At 39.8% G+C, this 24,412-nt stretch overlaps 1 protein-coding gene across 1 annotated transcript; it reads left to right on the top strand.

Moving 5' to 3' along the window:
- The first annotated feature begins 744 nt into the window (after nt 1–744).
- GNAI3 (G protein subunit alpha i3) lies at nt 745–23,299 on the top strand. Its single transcript, XM_053392832.1, has 9 exons — nt 745–969; nt 8,937–8,979; nt 9,732–9,873; nt 11,727–11,884; nt 15,306–15,434; nt 19,332–19,461; nt 19,997–20,150; nt 21,812–22,024; nt 22,132–23,299. The coding sequence occupies exons 1-8, from the start codon at nt 852–854 to the stop codon at nt 22,000–22,002; spliced, it is 1,065 nt and encodes a 354-aa protein (XP_053248807.1). The 5' UTR covers nt 745–851; the 3' UTR covers nt 22,003–22,024; nt 22,132–23,299.
- Nucleotides 23,300–24,412: the final 1,113 nt, after the last annotated feature.

Raw genomic sequence — 24,412 nt, 5'->3', positions numbered from 1 at the left:
TGCTGGCCACATGACCCGGAAGCTGTACGCCGGCTCCCTCGGCCAGTAAAGCGAGATGAGCATCGCAACCCCAGAGTCAGTCACGACTGGACCTAATGGTCAGGGGTCCCTTTACCTTTACCTATATTTGCATTTGCATTTTAAAAGTTAATAACCAGAAAACATCCACATTTTTCAAACACACTAATTCTTGAGTTTGAAAGAGAGTGAACCCCTCTGCCTTTAATTATTGGGGTGGAAGTGGAGACATATTGCTGACAAATCATTGCAGTGAAAAAATGATGGGATTTCACAACGTTTTCCTATGAACAACCCTGCTGTTTTTACCCTGAAACACGTGCGCCTCCGCCCAAGGAAATACCAGTTGGTATTATCTTTCTCATGCTACAGTCCTATATTCCAAGGATAAGAAACCTGTGCCCACCCCATACCCCGATCCTGATGGGACTCCATCAGGTCCAGCCCTTATGGCCAACAGTCAGAAGGTTTGTAAGATAGTCTACAATACATGGAAGGTGTGATGCCCTGAGAGCTGACAGCACCCACAAACTACAGTTCCCAAGATTCTTTGCGGGAACTAATCGGCATATATGATGGGGGCCTTAGTCAGTCTCCCCGCGCGCCCCTTAGTGGGAGAGGCAGACGCGTCCTTTGACTACATTTCCCAGGGTGCCTTTCAAGCTCTCGTCAGTGGCCCGTGGAGAGGCGGAAGCTGGACGGGTTTCCGGTGCTTCTCTCTCCTCCCCCCCCCCCCGTCCTCCGCCCAGCTCGTTCTCCTCCCGAGTCCGCGGCCGTTGAGGAGAGCGAGAGGTGCCGCCCGCCTCTCCCGTCCTGTCGCCGCCGCCGCCGCTATGGGCTGTACGCTGAGCGCCGAGGACAAGGCGGCGGCCGAGCGGAGCCGCATGATAGACCGCAACCTGCGCGAAGACGGCGAGAAGGCGTCCAAGGAGGTGAAGCTGCTTCTGCTCGGTAAGGAGAAGCGGGCGAGGAGGGTGCGGCCGGGGCCTGCTCCGCCGGCGGCCCCGGGGTGGGGCGAGGGGCAGGGACGGGGCAGCCGGGCCCCGTCAGGAGAGGCCGAGGTGGCGGTTCTCTTTTAACCGGGCGCTCCCCGTTGGTGGCCCGGGCTGGCCCTCCCGTGACTCCCGGGCACGTCCCGCAGCTTACTCGCGAGCAAGAGGGAGCGAGGCGGCCCAGCCCAAGAGGTCCTCTTGGTCCAGCTGCCGCTTCCTGACCCAAAGGGTTTTCATATGTTTTAATTTTTTAAGGCCCTAAGTAGTAAAAGTAAAAGTCCTGCAGGCTTAAGGCCAGAATCCCAGGAAGTCATTCGCGACTAAACTTCGTGGGAGAAGATCCTAGTCCTTCCCCAATTATTTTTTTAAATAGAAACCTTCCGATCAGGTTTAAGGAACTTTGAAGGATGATGGTTTTGAATAGTTGTACAGCTGCCCCCCACTCACCCACTTGCAGTAGACCTTGAGGAAGGAGAACGGTCTACCTTTCACATCACACAAAAAACTCCTTGCTGTTTGTTCCGTGTGTTGATAAGGGTTTGTTCTGCATTTGTGTTTTAAAGATCCCTTTTCAGACCCTCTTCCAGGTTTTCACATTTGCAGAAGTGCAAATCTCTCTCAAAAAATGAAATGAGAGAGAAACAGATTCCTAGAACTAGTATATAGGCAGCATCTGATGCCAAGTGCCCGCCTGCTCCTTTTGCTGATTCTCTAGAAGCTTGAAGGAAGAGGCCCCTGATAACCTTGGGCAGCTTGCCCCTTTGCCATAAATGTGAGAAAGAGGGTTAGCCTCAAGCTGTTTGTCTTGTACGTACAGTATAGGGGACTGTGGAATGGTTTCTCTCTAGCAAAGAGCACAAGAATTACCTGTCTTCTGTTAGTGGCATCTGGCAAGTGTACTTGGTGTTCCTGGTCTTTTTCTAGACCCTACCCCCACCCCTCTTTTCAGCCAGAACCTTTTCTCCTGAACTTTTTTTTTCCTGGTGGTGCATCTGAAGACCTATGTTAGATAACAAGTGGCAGAAGTTGAAATTGCATCGCCTTTTCATTTGTCAGTTTTAAGTCACTGAGGCCACATATCATTCACTTCAGTTCTTTATTTCATTAAATGAATGAATGTAGCCATTCATTTATTTAATTTCAGGCTTTTAAAATAAAGCAACCAAGAAAAAGTAACAAATGACCCAGTTCTTAAAGTACAAAATTTTAGATTTTCAAAAACCTAAAATAGAAATCACAGCAGGTGTGATAAACAAGAAATTAAAAATAAGCATTTTATAACTACAGGTAGCTTCCAAACAAAGTTTTCAAAAACTTGGTGATGAAGTTCCTTATCAGTGTTTTCTAAAGAAACAATGCTCATAGGATCAGATAGTGAATGACTGGAGGACAACAAAGCAGAAAGCGGAGGATAAGTTTTCTTAATTGAGAGAATATAAACCTGTTGGGGGGTGTTCACCTAGGAGTAGGTGTTTAGCTTAAAAACAACCATGATGTCCAGGATAAACAGCCATGTTTACAGATAATGGCAGATGATATGGTATAGTAGAGTAGAATCCTAACCAATCCATGAAGAGTTTCTAAAGAGTTTGTTGGTTGGACAACTATGCTTTATTTATTACCACATTTTATTGTGTGTTCTATTGTCTTTGTTCTTAAAAAATGTTATTGTTTAATGCACTTTTATAGTTTAAGGTCCTAGTTGTACTGACAATGTTGCATTAATTTAAAAAAATCATTTATTCAACTCCAAAGTCATGCATGTTGGGGTGGGTCGGTGGGAGAAACCCTTAATTAGACTGAGGTGGAAAGAGGTATTGGCCTCATTTGCACATAACACTAATTTAGCTTAGCACAAACTTAAGGGCTCCTGGAAAGGAGATTGCAGCTGCTCTGCTCCTCCCCTGTCATTTTTCTGCTGTGCTGCAATTGATTACAGCATATAGTTTATGCGTAGATAACTAAACAAGAAGCCTAGGTTCAGATGGCATGCTAAGTAAACCATGGCTTAGCTTAGTGCAGCAACAAAATGGCAAGGGAGGAGTTTGGCTTAGCATTGCATGTGAATCAGGCTATTGTGATCAAAGCCCACCAGAAGTCAATTGCAGTGGCAATGAAAATGCAAAATTCTGCATTAGGAAAGGTATTTTTAAAAAATCAGCTACAACTACAGTTAATGCTGTGCACTGTTGTAACCCATCCCATTTCAAAAAGGCAGCTTTAGAACTGGCAAAAACTAGAAAAGGAGAATTTAAATTATCACAGTTATGAAATCTTTCCCATGAACACTGGCTTAATGAGAAAGATGGGGGCACAATAAAATTATTCAAAAACTACTAAAACAGGGATCAGAAATTTGTGGCCTTACAGATGTTGTTGGAGTACAACTCCCTTCAGCCCCAGCTAGCATGGTCAACAGTCCAACATCTTCTGGAGGACCACAGGTTGTCCATGCCTCCATTTAATTTAGAAGAACTATGTCACACGGCCATGTCAGCATGTAATGTTAAGCCATTAATTTAATGGTTTAGTAAACTATCCTGTGCCCAGCTGCATGCAGACCAGCCACTCCTGCTTTGCTCTGCCCCTTTTTCTAGTGGAGAAAGAAACCATGAAGCATCCGGTTTACAATTATTGCTTCACCCTAACCAACTATGATTAGGAAGTCAGCATGATGAACACACACATAACTGAAATACTATGAATATTATGAGTTCTGAACCTGTATTTTCAATTGGAAGAATCATGATTTAAACCTCCTTTGGGGGGCAATTTTATTACCATTGTGCCTTAGAAGAATTATCATCCTTTCTTTCTCTGCATTCGTTTTTTTCTTTCTTTTTTGGCAGCATGGAATTTGGCAGCACACTTTCCCAAAGTTTAGTTACACCAATCTTCATCCCAAGTTTTCTTGTTTATGCTTGTTTGTCTGATAGATCAGTGGTATACATTTCTACTCAGACGTGAACTCTTCACAGGTAGCTTTGTATAGAATTGCAGGCTAAAGAATGTAAGTTCACAAACTGGTTCATAGGACCCAAAATGCTTTCATGTTTTTATGCTGTACAGAGCTTGCATGTAACTGTGCATGTAAACAGTATTTTTTTAAAAAATGCTGAAGGGAAATGTGTGACTGCCTTGCAATGTATTCAGAAGTAAAGATAGAATTCCTAGTATCTGTAATAGAGCTTTAAACCAAACCACTTTGTTTATGGAGCACACCTGCATTGATTGGGTTGAATGACTTCATAAATGGCTTTGATTCAATACTATTTTAAAACTAAAATTCCACTTGACAGTATGGCATAGTCTTAATTTGAAGGAGCTAGTCTTGATCAATCTACTTATAAGTTTATTACTGAACTTGGTGGGGTAAGTGTGCATGCACTTGTGTGCAAATTCATTTCCTGTATTACCAAAACAATACAACCAAAGGTTCATGGGTACATTAATTAGTGTTGGTCCACAGATGGTTTATGATTTGCAGAATACTCATTTTGTTTAATAAACATGATGGATTTAAAAGGGATATAGACAAATTCATGGCTACTAGCCATGATGGCTATAAGATGCTCCCAGGATCAGAGGCTCCATGTCTTTGAATACCAGTTGCTAAGAAAAATGATCAAGTGTTCTGTATAGATGGTGCTATTGCCATGAAGGATATAGTAAAGCCTGCAGTGAAGGAACGATGAGCAAGGTAATTAGTTCACTTCACTTGACTGTGTGTTTATAACCACTGAAAATTCACATGCAAAAAGGAAATGGTTTTAGTTGCTGTTTTTAAGAAATCAGTGAACATAAAATGACTGGTGTTTACATAATATTCCTCAGTTAGTCATATAGGACTGATACACACATATAATACTAAGCCATTGGCCATTAAACCATGGTTTAACATTGCGTGTGAACCCTGCCTAGCAGCAGCTTAACTATGGTTTGTTAACTGCCAGCAAGTCACACTATGAAGCCATGATTTGTTGACATGTTCTAACTTCAGCTTTGCATTGCATACTAACCAAGCACCCTTCCTTCAGTGTGGTTTGTTTGGCAAGTGTCTGAGGTGGGGTGGTCAAAGGCATGAGACAAGAGCAGCTGGAAAACAAACCAAACTTTGGAGAAACAAGTCATGGTTTCTTTGTCTGTGGGACAACTTGTGGTTAACCCATCGTTTGTCAAGCCATGACTTTGATGTAGGCCAAGCCTTCATTAATTTCATACATTTCTGGATAGTAAAGATTTCTTTTCTGTATCATTTCAATATCCTAACAGTTTTGCACCCAGTCATGCAGGCTTCTTTGAGAAAGGCCCTCTTGCATCATCATCATCCTGATTTATTACACTATGCAATACTGTAACATTCACCAGCCTCCAGTTCAAAATGATACTGTATTCTTTTAGGAAGGTTTTTTCTTTATGTTGCTGTTCATAATGCCTGATACCTGTTGTATTTGTGTGTTGGTGGTCTTCAAACAGAGCTCCTCAGATGGAGTAGTAAAGTGTTCTGTATGTCCTTGGTGAGATTTACTTTTTTGTGCCGGGGGGTATTCTGGAAGCAGTTGCGTAAACTGTTGAATTGTGTGATCATAATTTCTTTTTCTTTCTCTCTGGTCATACAAAGGTCACTTACTTTTCCACAAACAATACTCTAGTCTGTCTCACAATAAGCGCAATTAGGCAAGTACAAAATTCACTTTCAACCGAAGTGTGAAGAAATTATTTGGCGTTTTACCAACAGTCAGCTACTAATAGATGTCTTTCAAGCTTCTGAAATACATAATACTTAGTTGAGGAGGCAGCATTGTAGACACATTTTCAGTCCTTTGGCATTTGATCCTTAGTAACAGACCAGTTACTAAGGATAACTGCAAAAGATTTCAAGGATAAAGGGAATCTATACAACTGAGAGAATGTTGCTATTACCCCTCCTTTATCCTCCCCACATCTCTCTGCTCCAAACAACACTTCTATTGTTCCATTATTGTTTTGCCTCTAGGAAAAACACTTTAATGAAGGGCCACTCCATTTAGCTGACGTATAGCTCTTGCGTGATTTTCCTATTGCCGTAAATAGTTAAATTTACAGAAGTTGCATTGATCTGTCTACTCAATGTATATTATTTGTCTGGTTCAGTATAACTTTTAGTTCACAAACCAGTTGAGCCACAGTACAGTAAATAGGTTCTGTCTCCCTTCACTTCAGTGGGAATAATTGTACATAAATGGAATAATTCTGTGAATTTTCAGGCTGCTTCACATTTTATAAAATTAATGAATATACAGTGTGGAGCCCTGTGACGTGTGAGGAATGGATGGCATTTTTTGACTGCAGGCACACACCATTGAGAGCTAGGGGGCATTTGTACCTGATTTTTCTTTGTGCCATGGCATAATCCCTACAATCTACACAAATGATAAAAAAGCGTGCATATTATAGTCATTGTGCGTACAAGTAGTATACTCAAAATGTACCTGCTAATTTTGTGCTGTGGCCTTGAGTAGTAATATTATCTTTCACTGCAACTAAGCTTTCTTAAAAGAAGGGGAACCTAGCTAGGTAAAGCCTCTGTCTAATGTAGCAACATGAACCTCATCTAATTACTATTTCTATTAACTAAAGCTTTTTCCTCTTTAGAACAAGTTGACTGTTTGTAATTTTATTTCTTCTGTTTTGAGTTGGAACTTAAGGAAAAATGGCAGAACCACTCATGATGAAGCCAGCTTGCATAATAAAACCCCAACTGCTGTATCTTCTCTGCAAAGTCACTTCCGAAGGAGTGACTGCAGTGAAGAAGCAGCTGTGTGTGTGTGGGGGGGAGTCCTTAAACTTTCCACTTTCTGCTGGCTTTCTCTTGCAAAGCCCCACTCTCTGTCCTCCCCTGTCTGGGTCCCTGATCCATGTTTGCATCTTTTAGTCTTTTAAAATATCTAAACCTAAAACCTAAACCTAAAATATCTAAATTTTGCATGTTTAGTCTTTTAAAATATCTAAACCAGTTGTGGGAAAGCTTTGACTCTCTGTATGTTGCTGAACTATAATCCCATCAGTCCCACCAATCATGGCCAGTGGCCAGGGATGATGGGAGTTGTAGTTCAACAACATCTGGCTGGCTAAGGTCTCACAAACCTAATCTAAACAAAGCACTTTTGTTCAATTTGGGTGTCAGTGTATCTTTGGGATCCAATGCCATCTTGCTAAGTCATGAGTAGAATAAGTTTGCTTGCTTTGACAATAGAAGGCCGCGTTTTAAAAATAAGAAATTAATGTGAAATGCACTACTGAAGCTATTGTAGTTTTTTCTGTATATTTCATGCTACACAGTTCACCAGTAATTGTGATCTTAAGACCTGGATCCTGAAAATTTGGACACTCTGCTTACAGTATCCTTCCCTACTTCAACCAGAGCCAGGGCCTTTTCAACTGTGGCTCCGGCTTGGTGCAACGCTATGCCTCATGAGACCAGGGCCCTGCAGGATCTGATTTCTTTCCGCAGGGCCTGTAAGACAGAGTTGTTCCGCCTGGCCTTTGGCTTGGAGCCAATTTGATTCCCTTCCTCCCTCCCTCTCTTTCTTTTTTCTTTTCCTTCTCCTCCTGCGATGAGGCTACATTTTAATATTTTAATGTTCCATTATTTTAATGTTGTATTTTATTTTTGTTTTTAAGTTGTAATCATTCATCTTGTTTTTATTATTGCTTGTAAGCCGCTCTGAGCCCGACCTTGGCTGGGGAGGGCGGGGTATAAATAAATTATTATTATTATTATTATTATTATTATTACTACTACTACTACTACTACTACTACTACTACTACTACTATTCCGTTCTGACTTCATTTGGCAACACAACCCCAGTGTAAAGAAAATCCTGTTCTTTTTGTAGCAGAACTTAAAAGCAGCTTGGTATGTGATCTGCCACCTGAAAGGGAGTTAATATTTTAAACAGTATATTATTTCCACATGATTAGGAGTGGCTCAGAGGCATAGCAATTGAGAGTTGGCTCTAAGAAGCAAAAGCAGCTGCTGATGAAATACATGCAAGCTTCTCTTCCCATCTCGAGACTTTTATTTGGTTTGCGCAATACACTTTAGAGACAACCTTCTCGTCTTTGGGGAAAAGTAATTGCTAGGGTTATAGCCAAGGGATTTTAAAGTATGTAAACAAGTAGCAACATTCAATTTATAAACACATAAGAAGCTGCCTTGTACTAAGCCAGACTATTGAGCTATCCTACTCAGTATTATCCACCGCGTATGGAAGCAGTTCTCTAGGATTTCTGATAAGGTCTTTCCCCCAGTCCTACCTGGAGATGTAGAATTGAATTTAGGACCTTCGGCATGTGAAGCAGTTGCTCTGCCAATGATTTATGACCCTTCTTTGAAATCTTGGGGAATTCGTGTTTCATAGTTCAGTACTAACCATGCAAAAATTAGGTAATTAATTTAGAAACTCAAAACTTCAGTATATGCTGCTGCGGGCTTTGGGCATACATCTGTGTTGTCACATGTACACACAAAAGGAAGTGTGTGCTTAAGTGTTTTATACTCATAATTATTTGGTCTTTATGTTTCTGACAGTCTTTGAGAGATCAGTAGTGTTTTGCTGCAGGAAGTATGAGAAACGTTTATAAGTAGGTGATGGGTAATCCTGTATACATATGTAGGTATCCCAGTTATTTGTATAAAGAATGCAGATGTTCATTTTGTAAATCCTGACTTCCAATGAGGCTTAAACTGCCAAAGATTACTTGCAGCTGTTGCTAAGAGGCATGGGAATTAAATTGTGTGTAGTGTACTGGTGCATGAATGCTTCTGGAACAGACGGTAGTTGATATAGAAAAATAGTTAAATTTTGAACTCACTCACCAAGATTCTGCTTTCTCAATTTCCACATCAAATTAAAACAGGTTTGCTTATTTTTGTTTTATAGGTGCTGGAGAATCTGGTAAAAGCACCATTGTGAAACAGATGAAGTAAGTAAAGCGGCGTATCTTTTAGACCGGTACCTAATCCAATTATACTGCAGACATTGCCTGCACGTGGAGGATCTTTGCAGGGTTTGAAAGAGCTCTGCCATGAAGGCAGTGTGAGGGGACATCTGGGGACTTGAAAGTTTGTACGCTGCTCCTTTTCTTGTCACATTGTGCTGTTTGTGCAGATGTCTTATTGGATGGGGGCTGTGAGATTACAAAGCTATTGAGTCCTGCCATGATCCTCTCTTGGTGCTTTGCCCATGGTGCTAGTGAAGTATGCTAATGTGCTATTGCACAAGTAGATTGTACTTCTGCTTGTGCAAGGGAGTGGGGTTCCCCAAACTTTTTGCTGGTTCATCCTTCCTGCTGCAGGCCCTGCTCCACATCCCACCTCATTCCAGAGGATTTCCCAATCCCAGGGAACAGTTTTTAAGAGGACAAAGGGACTGCAGGGGAAACAAGAGGCAAGAAAGCCCCATTATCTTGGCAGTAGTTAAATTACAACCCAATATGTTTAGGTGGATGTAAGGAATAAAATTTTATTTGTTACTGTTTTGTCCTGCCTTTTCTCAATGAGGGGTTGTATGGTTCTCTTCCCCCCTTCTCATCATTATAACAACTCTGTGAGGTACCGTAGGTTAATCTGACTGACAGTGACCGACTGGCTCAGTACTTACTTAGCCTAATGGCTGAATGGGGATTTCCTCACTCTGGGCAAAGCACCAACTGGTTAGTATTTCTTTCTTTTTCAGAATCATTCATGAGGATGGCTATTCAGAGGAAGAATGCAGACAGTATAAAGTGGTTGTCTACAGCAATACTATCCAATCCATCATTGCAATAATAAGAGCAATGGGAAGACTAAAGATAGACTTTGGTGAAGTTGCCAGAGCTGTAAGTGTGTTGTATTGATTTAAAATTACTACTGATTTAGTAGTAGTAATGATAATAAAGTGCTTGTCTATTAAACTGGTGGTGGAAATACCACTACCATCTTGTGTTTATGTGTATACATTTGATCCAAAAATGTGAGGAGTTGGTAAACTGTGTTCTTGTTGTTTTGATGGTATTGTAATGTTGCCAGTAGATGTGAAGGACTACCTTTTCCCATGTGAACCTGCCAGTGCATTAAGATCTTTGAGGGCTTTCTCTGGACTCCTCTGCTTTCAGATGATTAGGTGGTGGGTGGTAACTGGGAAGCAGGTCTTTTTATGTTTAGGAGTGCTGTTGTGTATTTTGTCTTTTCAGCTCCAAGCATTGACTCCGCCCCCCTGCAAGCTCTTAATTAACTTTTAGATGCATTCTGTTCTAGTTCGAAATCTCTGTTAAAATATGGATTTGTTTGCTCTCTGCTGTTTTATAGCTATTACTGTTTTTAATGGTTTTTATGTTACTAGTTGTCTTATGTAAGCTTCCCTGGACATGTAAACATTGAAGGGTGGGGTACAAATTCCTTAAATAAATAAGTGCTGTCAACCTCTGAGAATGTTCTTTTGTGATCTCTTAAACAGCTCAAGACATGTTAGACAAATTTGTAGCTTCTGCCACTGTGCTTCTTTAATTAATCTATCAGTACTGTTTTGTATAATTAAGTAGGAGAACACCTTGCTGAAACTGTCCATCTTCCTGTATATCAGTCATTTTTCCCATTTAAATTCAAGCTGGTGGTTTATTATTATTATTATTATTAATAATAATAATTTCAATTTTTTAGTTGCTTTACCCAAGGCAACCCAAAGCAGCTTACAACCAACCACAAGTAGTGTGTGCTCCTAATTACTCATTTTAGTCCTGGCTTGAAGTTTCTTGCACCTCACGCCATAGATGACATAAGACTTGGGAAAGGTGAACATGATTTGATTGGACTATTTAGTCCCAGGAACTGGAGCTCTCCCATACTTGCTTTAAAACTTTAATTATCCATGATTTAAAAAACTAGTTTGGTATGCAGTGTTGATGAGCATCTATTTCAAAAACGTCAACTTCTTTCCCCTAATTTGAAGCTATATTTCTTGTATTTGCAGATATTTGTTTTGCTTAAATTGTTCTTTTTCCAGCTTAAGACAGTGCTCAGCTACTAGTTTTGCAGCTTTAAAATTTTTTAATTCATAAGCATAAGCTTTTATTATTTATTTGGCTCTTGCCATTCTTATCACAGTGTGTTTCATAGCTGAGTAGTACTATTTAAAGTAGTCCACAGAAGCTTATGCCGTAGGGCAACTTCCAGTTGTGTCTGTAGAACAGACTTCCACTCATGCAGTGGTGCTTCCTCTTCTCCCTCTTGTAGTCTCCCACTGCAGATCTGCTCTGGAGGGTTGTGGGGCACAGAGGGCTCCAGAGAGGAGGAAAAGGAGAGGAAGTCCAATTGTATGAGCAGGTCTGCTTGTGCAACAGTGGATATCTCCAATAATAAATAAATCTTTAAGGTGTCCCAAACCTCTTTATTGGATGAGCTTGTTTATCATATCAGACTGCAGTATACCTTCATTTTTGGTAGTTCTGATCAGCATAGCTGATTCTTTGAATTCTGGTTGTGATGCACATCAAATAATGGTTTGTGGAGTTAGCAATTGGTCGTTTAGAAGTCACATTTCAGAGAAGGAAACAGTCTGCTGCTGGTGGGTAGTAGGTAATCAACCATACCATTGTAAACTTGCATTGAAACACTTCCCCTAATGTTGGTTGTTAAGCATATGTTATTATACTGCACATGATAACAGCAGTGTTTAATTTGCCTTCTTCTGCAGGATGATGCCCGTCAGTTGTTTGTACTAGCTGGAAGTGCAGAGGAGGGAGTCATGACTCCTGAACTGGCAGGCGTGATTAAGCGGTTATGGAGAGATCCTGGGGTCCAAGCATGCTTCAGCAGATCAAGGGAATATCAGCTTAATGATTCTGCATCCTAGTAAGAAGCTTTTTATAGATTTTAAGCACTTTCACAGATAAACTCATGCTCCTTTAACCACCCACATAGGTGTTATACATGTTTTGTCAGAACTCTTGTTTATTTTGCAGAGTTATTATGGCAAAAGCGATGAATACTCCCAAATAATTTCTGTGGTATTTCTCAAAAGGCTATGGGGAAACTTGATGTGAGGATACTAAAATGCATTTCAGGAAAATTCCTTAAGCCTGACAAACTGGACAGTGAACAGTTAATGAAGGCTTGGCTTTGAAGACTCCATCGATTATGCTTAATTGATCAAAGCGAGTTCTGTGGGTCAAAGGAAAGGGCGGAGCCATCAGTCCCAACACCACTCACTTTTCTTGTCTATGGTATACTGGATGCTTGGCAACCTGCCTTTGATGGTATTCTTGAGATCTCCTTCTCTAAAACAGTGGTACTAATCTTTTCCATTTTGACAAAAATATCATCTCCCCAATTCTCCGTGTTTATTTTGTCTTATTTGAACTTGGGGAAGGACTGTAGCTTGGTGGTAGAGCATCTACTTTGTATGCGGAAAGTCCCAGGTTTAGTCCTGGGCATCTTCAGGTAGGACTGAGAAAGACTGTGGCGTGTCATTTGTTTAAACTTAGTCATTGAGGACAATTGAGGAGTGGCAACAGTCCTTTGGACACTTCATGAACATATTATTTCTTTCCAGAACTGCATGAACCTATTATTTCTTTCCAAAACTACATGAACCTGTTATTTCATTCCAGAACAGTTCTTAATATTCTCAGGGTATAGGTGTTAGCAACACTTCCTGGAGACTTTTTTTGCCTTTACAGTGGACCCTCTGGATACGAACTTAATTCGTTCTGGGGATCCGTTCACACCCTGAAAATAACGTAAATAGAGGTGCGCTTCTGCCCATGCACAAGGCGTGCAAAGCCCTTTTGCGCATGCAGTTAAACCTGGAAGTATACACTTCCGGGTTTGCTGTGGCTATAACCCAAAGATTCCATATCCAGAGGGATATGTAAGTAGAGGTACTACTATTTAGCTTGAAGTCACAATAAAAGAAGCCATTTATACCCATAACAGCAGTATGAAGCTGGCTATGATTATAGGGAACAAGTATCATTCTTGAATAGATTTTCTTGGCATTGCTGTGCCCCCTTTTTTTGTAGACCAATGGTTTTATTTGCATTTTCCAGTAATTTAAACCAAGATATTCTTAAGAACCTGCGGATTATCTATTTTGAGATAGATTTTTTTTTACACCAATGTATGCAGCATATCATAGGACGAGGGCAATAAAATCACTAATTCCTTGCTGGTTGATAACTTGCCGAACCAAGTCTTTGTACTACCAGATAAGGTAGATCTAAACCAACTTTACTTCTTCAGAGCTTGCTGCTGAAACGTGACTATACTGTATACAGATGATTAACCTGCATGGAAAGAGAGCATATCATCTGTTTAAATAATTCACTGCTTCTTGTTTTCAAATGAAGGTCTTAACTGTTTTCAGGACTTGAAGTAGCTCTTGTATTCTTTTGGCAGCATTTTACATTACAGCCAGTTGCTTGGAGTTTTCATTTAATCCACTCACATTTTGGTTTTAGTTGCAGGTTGCTTTTCCATTGCCTAATCTAAAAGCAGGACAACACGCTCTTCCTTCTAGTGTGGGCAGAAAAGTGAGGTATAAATGAATGAAATAATAAAGTTATAGTACTGTTTTGCATAGCTGTAGTTTAAGTATAGCTCGCAGGATCTTTGTTTCCCAGCAGAAGTATTTTTATTACAAGAAGCTGAGATCATAAACTTTGCCCTCCCTAGATAATTTGTTAACATCAAACCCTAATCAGGAATCTGCTTCAGCAAAGGAATAGCATCTCAAGACAGTAATTATATTCTTTGAGTTACTTTTAAGTCATCTTACTGCTTTGTGAGACTTTATAGAACCAAATGAGACTGGGCTCTCCGTTAAAAGGTTCAGCTGTAAAATACAGTTAAGTGGCAGTGCAGAATAAGGCTGCCCTTCCTTCTGCTGCAGGAGAAAATTAAGCTGGAGCCAGAGTACTATATAGTAACTAATGTGTTGGATATGGATGTGGATAACCCAGATTCAAACCTTGTTTAACTGATAAAGCTCATGGTACCCTTAGGGCAAGCTACTGTATTTCATCCTTGGTTCCAGCACATTGTGATTTTCAAGACAGTGTCTGTTGGTTCTTTATGCATATTTAGAAGTAAGTAAAGTCATAGATACTTGTAAAAAGAAACCATGGGGAATAGGAGTATTACCTAATAATACCTAATAATATAGTGCAAGCTTCCCTAACCTGCTGCCCTCCATACCTTTTGTACTACACCACTCATCACCCTGAGCCTGCACACTTTTTAGTGCAAAATATCTGTAGGACACCATGTTGGGGAAGACTGACAGAGGAAATCTCCTAAGATGTCAAATACTGTATATAGTCGTCACTCCTTGCAACAACCCTTTTAATGTAGACCTGTTACTGAGTGGGGATCTGTGAGGTTGGGGGACAGTGGCTTGCCTGAAGTTAACCAGCAAGTTAGTGACTAAGCTAAGATTTTAATTGGTGACATAGTCTCGTCACTCACTTTTCTTAACTGCTGCATTACACACAACTCCTTCCTACTGATCTCCATGAAGTTTCTCTCATCACAGCAACTCAGGCAATGATACATACCTCAAGCTTGCAATCCTACCAATCTATAGTGCATACTCTTCAATTTGTGTCTTGTATTTCTCCCCTTTGCCTGCCAGTATAGAGGTAACTATCAATTCTTTCTACATTGCATTTCCTACATGTATATATTATAACTCTTTTTTAATGTTTCAAATAAGCACCGTTTATATAAATGTTCTTTATTGAATAACTTAAGCAAAAAAGACAGGACCTTGCCTTAAGGAGTTTACATTCTCATCATCATATTAGGGACTACTTTGGCTCAAGCTATTATATTTACTGATTGTTGTAAAACTCGAGAATTTATAGTGTGAACATTGCTACAGTAATGATGTTTTGGAAAGCCTGTATCTTAAAACTACATTTTAAGGCAGCTCTTAATGTAGCTTTCTCATAAAGAACCCAAAATATATCCATTGGCTCCAGTTTCAACTGAGGTTGCAAACTTAAGTAACTTTGTTAACATGGAATAAATTTCAACAGTTACATCCAGTAAAGCCAGTGCTTGACTGGCTTCGGGTAATCTACAACTATATGACAGTCGTGACACCCTGGAAGAAGAAGAAAAATAACATTGCAGAAGAATTTTTGATTTTTCTCTAGATGAGAATAAGGCATAGAAGAGGAATATAGGAGTCACTCACAAAAACTGTGTCTTAGTCCAAGAGAGTGGATAAAAATGTATTTATCTCCTTTCTGCATCTCTCTTTCCCCTTTAGCTACCTTAATGACTTGGACAGAATATCCCAGCAAAGTTACATTCCAACTCAGCAAGATGTTCTACGGACCAGAGTGAAAACGACAGGCATTGTAGAAACACACTTCACTTTCAAGGACTTGTATTTCAAGTGAGTTACATTGTGGGTTGTAGGGTCCCACTTACATATTACTATACACTCCGCTGTTCTTTGGGTTGCGGTGTAAAATTTACGACTTTTACATATCCTCATGTTGTGCAGGCTTAATTTGGCTCCGGCTTCGCACAGTGTAAAGTATCTCTGTCCTTCAATTCTATTCTTGCTGAAGATTTTTGGTATCAGTTCACTTTTTTATTTTCATTGTTTTGTTCTTTTCAGCTGCTTTTATGTTGGGATCACAGACACAGGTACTGAACCCTTCCTTTACAGGAGCATATATACTAAAAGGATACTGACTACTGTTTTACATTATTTGTTGAAAGCCCCACCATACCGACGTTCCAATTTGCCACGTGTTTATTTTCCCGTGTTGCAGTTGGAGCTGAAATTAACATGGCTTTGTGAAATGTGCATGGCTTTTTCAGCAAAACTGTGTAGAGAGAGTACTAACCAGTCAATAGAACAGAACATTGGCCGGAAGCATGCACAGGTGTTTAAATGCTTGCCATTTATAGAGCTTGATGTAGGACAGGGGATGTGTATTTCCCCCTGGAATACATACGTAGTGATTTGAGACTTGCAACCCACGTACCTCAATGTAGCTTCCCACCATCTTTATTGATCGCCTCTACAGGGATTGCCATATGCTCTTTAAATGTAGCCTTTAAAGTCCCTTGGCTCTGTTTTGACTATAACTTCCATCAAGTCCCATGTCTCTGTAAAATATACTGCCATGCGGAATAAGTGGGACTAGCAAGAGCTCACATCCTTCATGCTGCAAGATGCCACCATGTTTTGTGGTAGGGTGGGAGCCTTGCTACAGAGGTCATGGAACTCAGAGAAATGTTAGACACTCTGAGGTTTACAGGAGGAAAGTGTAAGGAGCCCTGCTCTATGAACACGTATCCACCTTAACAGAATGGGCCTGACCTAGGCAGTATCCCTTTAAGTATGAATTCTTCCCCTTTGCCTCCCATCCTTCATGCCAGCCATAAGGATGCATTGAAACCCAATATTCCTCTACCTGCCACTGTGCTATTAGAGAAATGCTCATTTCTGATCATATGCTCCACCATAGCCTAGTTACAGTGCTTTATCTTGATAGATGGTAATAATAATAATATTAATAATGTTTTAATAAAGAATTTTATATATGGCAAAATGAGTTACTACCTTTGCTTGGATTTCTGCTGACAAGGCTCACTTGCACATGTCTTTTAATTGCACTCCAGTTGGTTGTGATAATGTTTAAGAATACTCTTGTGTTTATTTTATAAATGCACAGCAAAAACAAAAAACAAACCCAAGGAAGTTAGGATTGGGTGAATGTCATGTTAAGTTTGGTTCTGGACATCAAATCACAGAATGGCCTTTGGAAAATTATCGTTCATGAGTTTGTGTTCTGTATATGTAAAGTGGGAATGATGAACCCCATATATAGAGAGGATGAATGAGAAAAACTCCGTAATATATATATGCTGTATTAGATGAGTGTGACATAACTAGTGGATCAGATCTGCTTCTCTGCACTCTGGTCCAGTAAATTGAGCCTTGAACTTGGGCAGTTCAACACCTCCCTTCCCTTCTCTTAACGTTATCTCAAGTCTTCTTTCCGCATATGTAGAACTGGACTATATCAGCAGTTGTTACTACAGTTTTTAAGTTTGTTTAAATTATTAACTTAAATAAAACATTTTTGGAGCTCCTTGGCTTCTCACCTTTCCAGTATATGAATTAGTTGCCCAAAATTGCTTTGGTATGTAGTATCCAAAATCAGATGTAATGATAATTAACAAAATGCTGTAAATTGTGGCACAGCTTGATAGCATGTTCTGGCTATTAAACTACCAGTTAAAGAAGGGTGTGAGTATTTTAAGACTTTTTCTAAAGCAGCATATCATTTTCTGTCTTGCCCTATTTACACCTTTGCCAGAGGGCCTAACCAAGTTGGGAGGCAGCCTTGTTGGCCGTATGAATGTAGGTCAGGGTAGCCAACATAGTGCCTCTAGCTGTTGGACTATAATCCTTGATCATTGTCCACACTTTTGGGCTGGTGAAAGTTGGAGTCCCAACAACATCTGGAGGCTGGCCACCTCAATGTAGGTGAGGCAGTAAAAGCTGTCAAGAGCACAGCCGTAAGAACAAAGAAGATTTAATAGGACTTCTGTATCCATTCCTGCAGTGGGCTTTTTGTCTACTAAATAATCTCATGCACAAGCTGATAGGATGGGTAGAAGGCAAATTCTCTCTATCTCTTTCTCTTTCTGTGTGTGTATCTAATTCTATCCTGCTAGATGCAGAACTTCAGTCACATAAAGGGAGAGTTTAACCTATTCTTAAAGAATTCCTGATGCACTATGTGCACACAGCAGTGTGTATGTTGTTTAAGTAGGTTCCTCATTTAAGCTAGCCAGTCTTAATGTTATGGAGTGTCTGTTTGGTTTGTTGTGCCATTCAGCTAAACATAAAATAAGACCATATTACTCTTTAGGGGAAATTTAACTAGAAACTAGCAACATCTTGCACTATGGTGTTATGGCTTGTAAATGTTTGCTGCTAGTTAGCTTTCCCACAGGAAACCACTTTGTAAGTGCATTGACCATTCTGCAACAGGAGGTTGCGTAATCAGCCATTGTTGTTTAGCAGCCACCAAACAAAATGCTGTTCCCAAGCAGCAGAAGATGATAAACATCGTATGCTAGCATAACATTCAGGTTCTGTGTTGTGCAAGCTTACCCACCTGTGTGATATGTCAAGAGAGATGTCCTTATGTTTTCTGTGGCATTTCCTCCTTTCTATGCCACCTTTCACTCCAAAAGGAAATCATTGTGCTGAATATGGGGTAAATTGTTATAGTCTACTGTTGGAGAATATGAATTCACATTGCAAAAGTGCTATTTTTTATTTATTTTTTTGGTTCTTTCTCCAGCTGTTAGAGGCAGAATAGTTTTATACTTCAAGGTAAATATTGCCTTCCCCTTACAGAAGTAGGCAGGTCCGTCTTCCCGGTCCACTTACCTTGAATATTTGATAAAATTCACATTGCTGCTATTATGATCCTGTTATTTCATGTGACTCTTAGATTTCCTGGATCAAATGCCCATTCAGTCTCTACCAAGAGATGCTAATCTTGTTCTTATAGCAGTCCAATGAAGTACTATGCTCAATAGACTTCACTGGAAATTGTCTGGAGTTACGCATATTGTTCAGACTGTATAAACAAATAATGTTTTCCCTGGACTGTTCACTACTTAAATATTTCTCAATATTACTAAATTATACCATATGTTAGCAGTTTATCAGCCTCTGCAATAACATGTTTCTGCTAAAGCAGATTGATAACACTGCTGAATCCTACCCCATGTCAAAATCATTCTCTCTTATTTCCCAACCTGACTCCCACTCATTAACCTGAAGTGGTAAGGAAACCATGATATGTGGTGACTACTGCTGACAATTTCACATGATCAAATTATTAGGAGATCCATAATTATCATGACTGAACATACTCTTATCTTCTTGGGCTTTGACTTTGAGAGCATGAGTTTGCCAGTAGAGGTAATACTAAGCGGAGGAGGAAGATAGTGTATTGTGGGAGCACTGCATTCATGCAAGCAGGCTAGTTGTAGAGGTACTTGGCCTAGTAGTCTCAATGACTCATCTGGCTTTTAGTGATTATTAGAAACCCTCTTATCATAGTTTTTGCTAGGATCAGCATGTTTCAATTCTTCAGTAAAACAGTGTTAGAGCAGCATAGGTTATGCTAGTGGCAAAGGCTCATTCAGCTTTGTAACAACCCTATGGTGTGCTTTTGACAACACTGTACACTGCACCGTACTTTATGGCATAATGTAGCATAATAATAAAAGCAATTTCTCTTTCTGCCAGGATGTTTGACGTTGGCGGCCAGCGTTCAGAACGTAAGAAATGGATCCACTGCTTTGAAGGCGTAACAGCAATTATATTCTGCGTAGCTCTCAGTGATTATGACCTTGTTCTTGCTGAGGACGAAGAAATGGTAGGTTGCCATAGAGTTAAATGTTGGTTACATGCTGCATTACGTAAACTGTGGTGGAAATTGACTTTAAGCTTTATGTAGTTTGTTTAGGACAACTTAATTTAAATGACTTGTGTTTTGAAAATTACTAAGGCATAGAAGCAAACATTTCTTGTATGTCTCCTCAAATTTCCTTCAGTGAGCGCTGGCAGCAGCACTAATTGGCAGGCTGTGTTTAATAAAATCTTCCTTGCTCCCACCCCCCACCACTGAATCTGAAAACTACAGTAGTTCTTAGCTGAGAAGGAAATAAAGCATCTGGATGAATTTTTGTGAAACATTATGTAATTGTGATAACTGAAAAGTCTTTTTGTGACCCATTTTTTGCCAAAGTTTAGGAATTCTGATACTTGCCCAAATGATTACTAGTACTTTCTTATCTGAGCATCAGCTTTGACTAAATCACATTATTTGCACTAGTAGCTTTGTTTTCATTAGTGATTATGCAAAGTTGCTGGGGTATTACCTTTTCAACGAGATGTTTTCCTCCTCCCAGAATCGTATGCATGAGAGTATGAAACTCTTTGACAGCATTTGTAACAACAAGTGGTTCACAGACACATCAATCATTCTTTTCCTAAACAAGAAAGATCTGTTTGAGGAAAAGATAAGGAGGAGTCCACTAACAATTTGCTACCCGGAATACCCAGGTAAGGTAAAAAAATAATGGGGAAAATAGGATGAAAACAGCTTGTTGCTTTTGGTTTAATGTGTATTTGTGACCTCAGTACACCATATTTTTCTTTGTCCCATCATCTATCCAACCTTTTAAAAAATACAGATCCCTGTCTGATAATGTTCCTGCTAGATGAAAACAAATATGTTAGCATTAGCTTGGCTCTGCTTACTTATTGTCATGCTGGCTTGAATACTTCATGTTCTCTCTTAAAGCCCAAGGTTGACTTTTCTGATGGAAGGAGACACCTAGACATTTCCCCCCAAATTGACTCCTTTCACTATGTGTGATATGAAAGTGGTGGTTTCTCTCAGCATTAAAATTAGATTTTTATAATCCTAGTTCTGAAACTGATGCCCTATTACCAGCAATTTATTATGGCCTTCATTGTGAGTTCTGTTGCCCAAACTGTCAAAATTTATAGCGCAGTGTAGTCTTCCCTCACTGCTTTGTTGTGTCCTATTTCCACAGAATTTCTTCCTATGAATAAGCAAGTCATGATAGTCCCAACAGCTGCAAATTACTGCTTCATGACTGTTTGCTATTTTCCTCATAGAGCGGTCCTAAAATTGTGTCTTGGCTTTGTAGCCAACTATTATGCTTCTGTTACCACATGGTTCTGCCTCTAGCTGTAATGATGAAGTCGAGACCAATCAGAAATGATCAGACTGTGTGAGATATATGGATAGGCCTTTTAGTCAAACACTCTTAAAAGATGAATCATGCTTCTTGCAGGGAATAAATAAGCAGTCAAAACCCAAGCCACAGCTTTAGGTGCAAAGTACTGTCATTCATGACACCTGTTTATGTTCTCTTGCAATTGAAACTGGTAGTTCTTAAGCCTCTTGGGTTTTTTAAAGTATTAGAGCTTTTTAATTAAAAAAAAAGCATTGCTTTAAAAACAAAAAGAGGGTGGAGCTAATAGCTAGTTTAAAAACAAGTGTAGGATAATTTATTACAAAAGCCAAGAAAGAAATAGGTTTTCAAGAACAATGAGAGTTCTGTGGTACCCGAGTACCACATTTTTTTTTTCATAAACACAGTTTTAAAACATGGATAGGAGGGGCTCATACCTCAGTTGCAGAGTGTATATTTTGCATGCATGAGGTCTGAGGACCAGTCCCTGGCATTTGTAGCTAAAGAGATACCTGATAGCCAAACTGGGCTGAAGGAAAGCTGTTACCAGACAAAGGAAATGGTATTGGATTAGATAAATTAGATAGTCTGCTCACTATAAGCAGCTTCATATGTTCATACATTGGAGGCTGCAATCATGTACTCAGTCTGATTCAATTTAGTACTTTGCTAATGGCACCCAGTGACTGCAGCACTATTTGCACTAAAGAAGCAAAGAAGTAAATGGTAAAGATTTCTGATCACAAAAGATTCGCATATGCCCTGTTTGGGGAAATGGAACTGTGATTGTGTTTCTTTAAAATGAACTGCTTTTTTGTGATTGCTTCATCTAAGAGGTGTAGACCCAGTTTCCTAGGGCTAGATGCATTTCTTTAGTCTAAAATGATGGCAAAGTGTGATGACTGGAAACAGTTACTTTTCTTTTCAAAGACTTGTAAAGTCGATTGCAAGTCCTTAAAATGGTGTTAATTAGTAGAAGTTGTCATTTCCCCCCTCCAGGTTCTAATACATATGAAGAGGCAGCTGCATACATTCAGTGCCAGTTTGAAGACCTGAACCGAAGAAAAGACACCAAGGAAATTTACACCCATTTCACCTGTGCCACTGACACAAAGAATGTGCAATTTGTTTTTGATGCTGTTACAGATGTTATAATTAAAAACAACCTGAAAGAATGTGGACTCTACTAAAAAGAGATCGTAACAGTGAAATGTAAGTTTATGAACTTTGTAGTCTCTTCTGAGGTTTAGCATTGCATAAACAGCTGCCTGGCTATAACATGAACTTCACCTAATGAAATAAAATTATTTCCATTTCAGGATGTTGCGTTTTAAGAACTGGACTGTTTATTTGCTGCCTTGTGGGACAGCTGCAAGCATGAACAGGACCGGGGAATGAAAACAGCATGCAAAAATCCTTGCATTCTTTAGCACAATCTTCTGTACTAGGGACCTTTTTATTGATATGGGATGCGGAAGTTAAAATTCCAAAAATGGAACTACTGTTAAGTGTGATTTTTTTTAAATCATCCAGGCATCATATGGATTGCATAGTCTCAAATGTGTACAGCTGTTACGAAGTTGAGATCCCAGACCTTCAATATGTAGCTTTCTTTCTTTAATAAGCCACCGCTGCTCTGTTTTTAAGGTTTTTCCATCAAAACTATATATTTACTAAATTTTATTTCTTTATTTGCAAACAGACTTGTTTTAAAAACAAACAAAAAACACTTAACTATGCACATGATTGTGACCAGATCACGCAGAAAGTATTCCTCTTAGCAGGAACCTTTTGTTTTTAAAACTTGGTATGGTCAGAACTTGATATACAGTAACTGCAACTACTTAAAAGGGCCTTAGGATTCTTATGGCTAAAGCAATGGCTTCTTCTAATGTATAATGTTATGAGTCTGCTACATACACTGTAAGGTGCTCCCACCCCCGAAAGAGAGATTTCCTGTAGCAGGGTAACAAGTCTTGTCAGACTTAATGGCTGGGGGAGGGGGTGAGCCTGGTTTATGCTGATTACCAAATCACTGAGTGTGCTACTAATGTAGCAGATGGAAATCTTCTTACATGAAATGCCTGAATTGGCTTCTAGGTAGAAAGGTGAGTTGTAAAATTACAAACTGCAGGGGGTGGGGAGAGAGTGCTGCTACAAAGCTACTTAATCAACCACTTAATTGTTTGTGTGTATGTTTGGTCTTAAACCAGTGGGGAGTTTTGTAGACAGTGCAATTTGTTCTGCATTTACCAGGGCCTTTTCTCATAGGAGATTTCAAAAATGTATCAACCGCATGCTTTTACTTTGTAAATGTGGTGCCAAGTTCCTGTTTGCCATTGTTTTTACTGTAGTGATGTTATTAACCCGAGTCAGTACATTTATTTGCTGAAACCATTACATTGAGACTCTTTTCCAATTTGTCATGTACAGTTTCAACCTGATGTAGTTATTGGCAATATTAAAATGGTGAGTTAAAAATCTTAATGTTCCTCACTTTATTGGAGCCATTTCTAGAAATGATCTAGGGATCTTTGTCAGTCTCTCTTAATAGCATTTCCAGGTTCTGCAAATAAAGATTTTAGTTAGCTGGATTAGCTTTTTCGTAGTGCTGAACCTTCATATAAATAACCGAAATGTTCCTGTCTTGTTTCTTGAAGAATATGGTGTCAGGTATTTTCTGTGTATTGACACAGATAAGGCTGAGAATTGTGGCAAGTTATTTCTACCATTAAGTCATATCAGCAAGATACAGCAATAATTTTCTAAAGCATTTCTTTATGACTGTTTGTTACCAAGAATGATGATGATTCTTAACAGGAAAGAGTGGTAAAATTCTCACTACATGGTAGAATATTGCAGATCACTAGCTTAATCAGTTTCTCTGTGGACACACTATTATAAAATACTCTTGGTGAATTAATGTTTAGCTTGCATCAACTCTATTCACTTTTCCCAAATGGAAACAGAGTCGATGTCACTTGCCCAAGGCCATTCTGTGAGGGCCGATTTCATACATGCATATTTCACCTGCAGAGATGAATTGCAAACTAAATGGGTAAAACACTTCAACTGGAAAGAACTGCTTGAGATTGAATGTACCTCCTGACTTGAGGTTTGCTGTTTGATAAATGTGCATGTGCAAGACATCCTTTGGTTTTTCACTCACTGGCCATGTCTGGATGTAATGCTAAGCCAGGGGTCGGCAACCTAAGGTCCATGGGCCACAAGCGGCATGGGGGTCGTTTAACCGGCCCATGGACCCCCGCTGCCCGCTCGGTCAGCTCCCATGCGCCGTGCTAAACCGGCGCAGAGCAGAGCGAGGACCGCCTTCTGCAACCAATGGGAAGCTGAAGCTCCTGCAGCCAATGGGAAGCTGCGCACGCCTCCTCCACATCAGAAGGAGCACCGGAAATAGTGTTTGTGCATGCATGTGCATGCACTCTGACCCACCGTGGCGTCTGTGGGACCGTGAACTGGCCCAAGCCACAAAATCTTTGCCAGCCCCTGTGCTAAGCCACTAACTATGGTTAAACGAATCATCCTGTGGATGCATTGTGTGCTATTCTACACACTTTACTTCTCCCAGGTTTAGGCACT

This window comes from Podarcis raffonei, chromosome 6 (genome assembly GCF_027172205.1).
Source record: "Podarcis raffonei isolate rPodRaf1 chromosome 6, rPodRaf1.pri, whole genome shotgun sequence".
NCBI lineage: Eukaryota > Metazoa > Chordata > Lepidosauria > Squamata > Lacertidae > Podarcis > Podarcis raffonei.
Note: the sequence above shows the minus strand (reverse complement) of the source record. Positions and strands in the feature narration are given on the sequence as shown.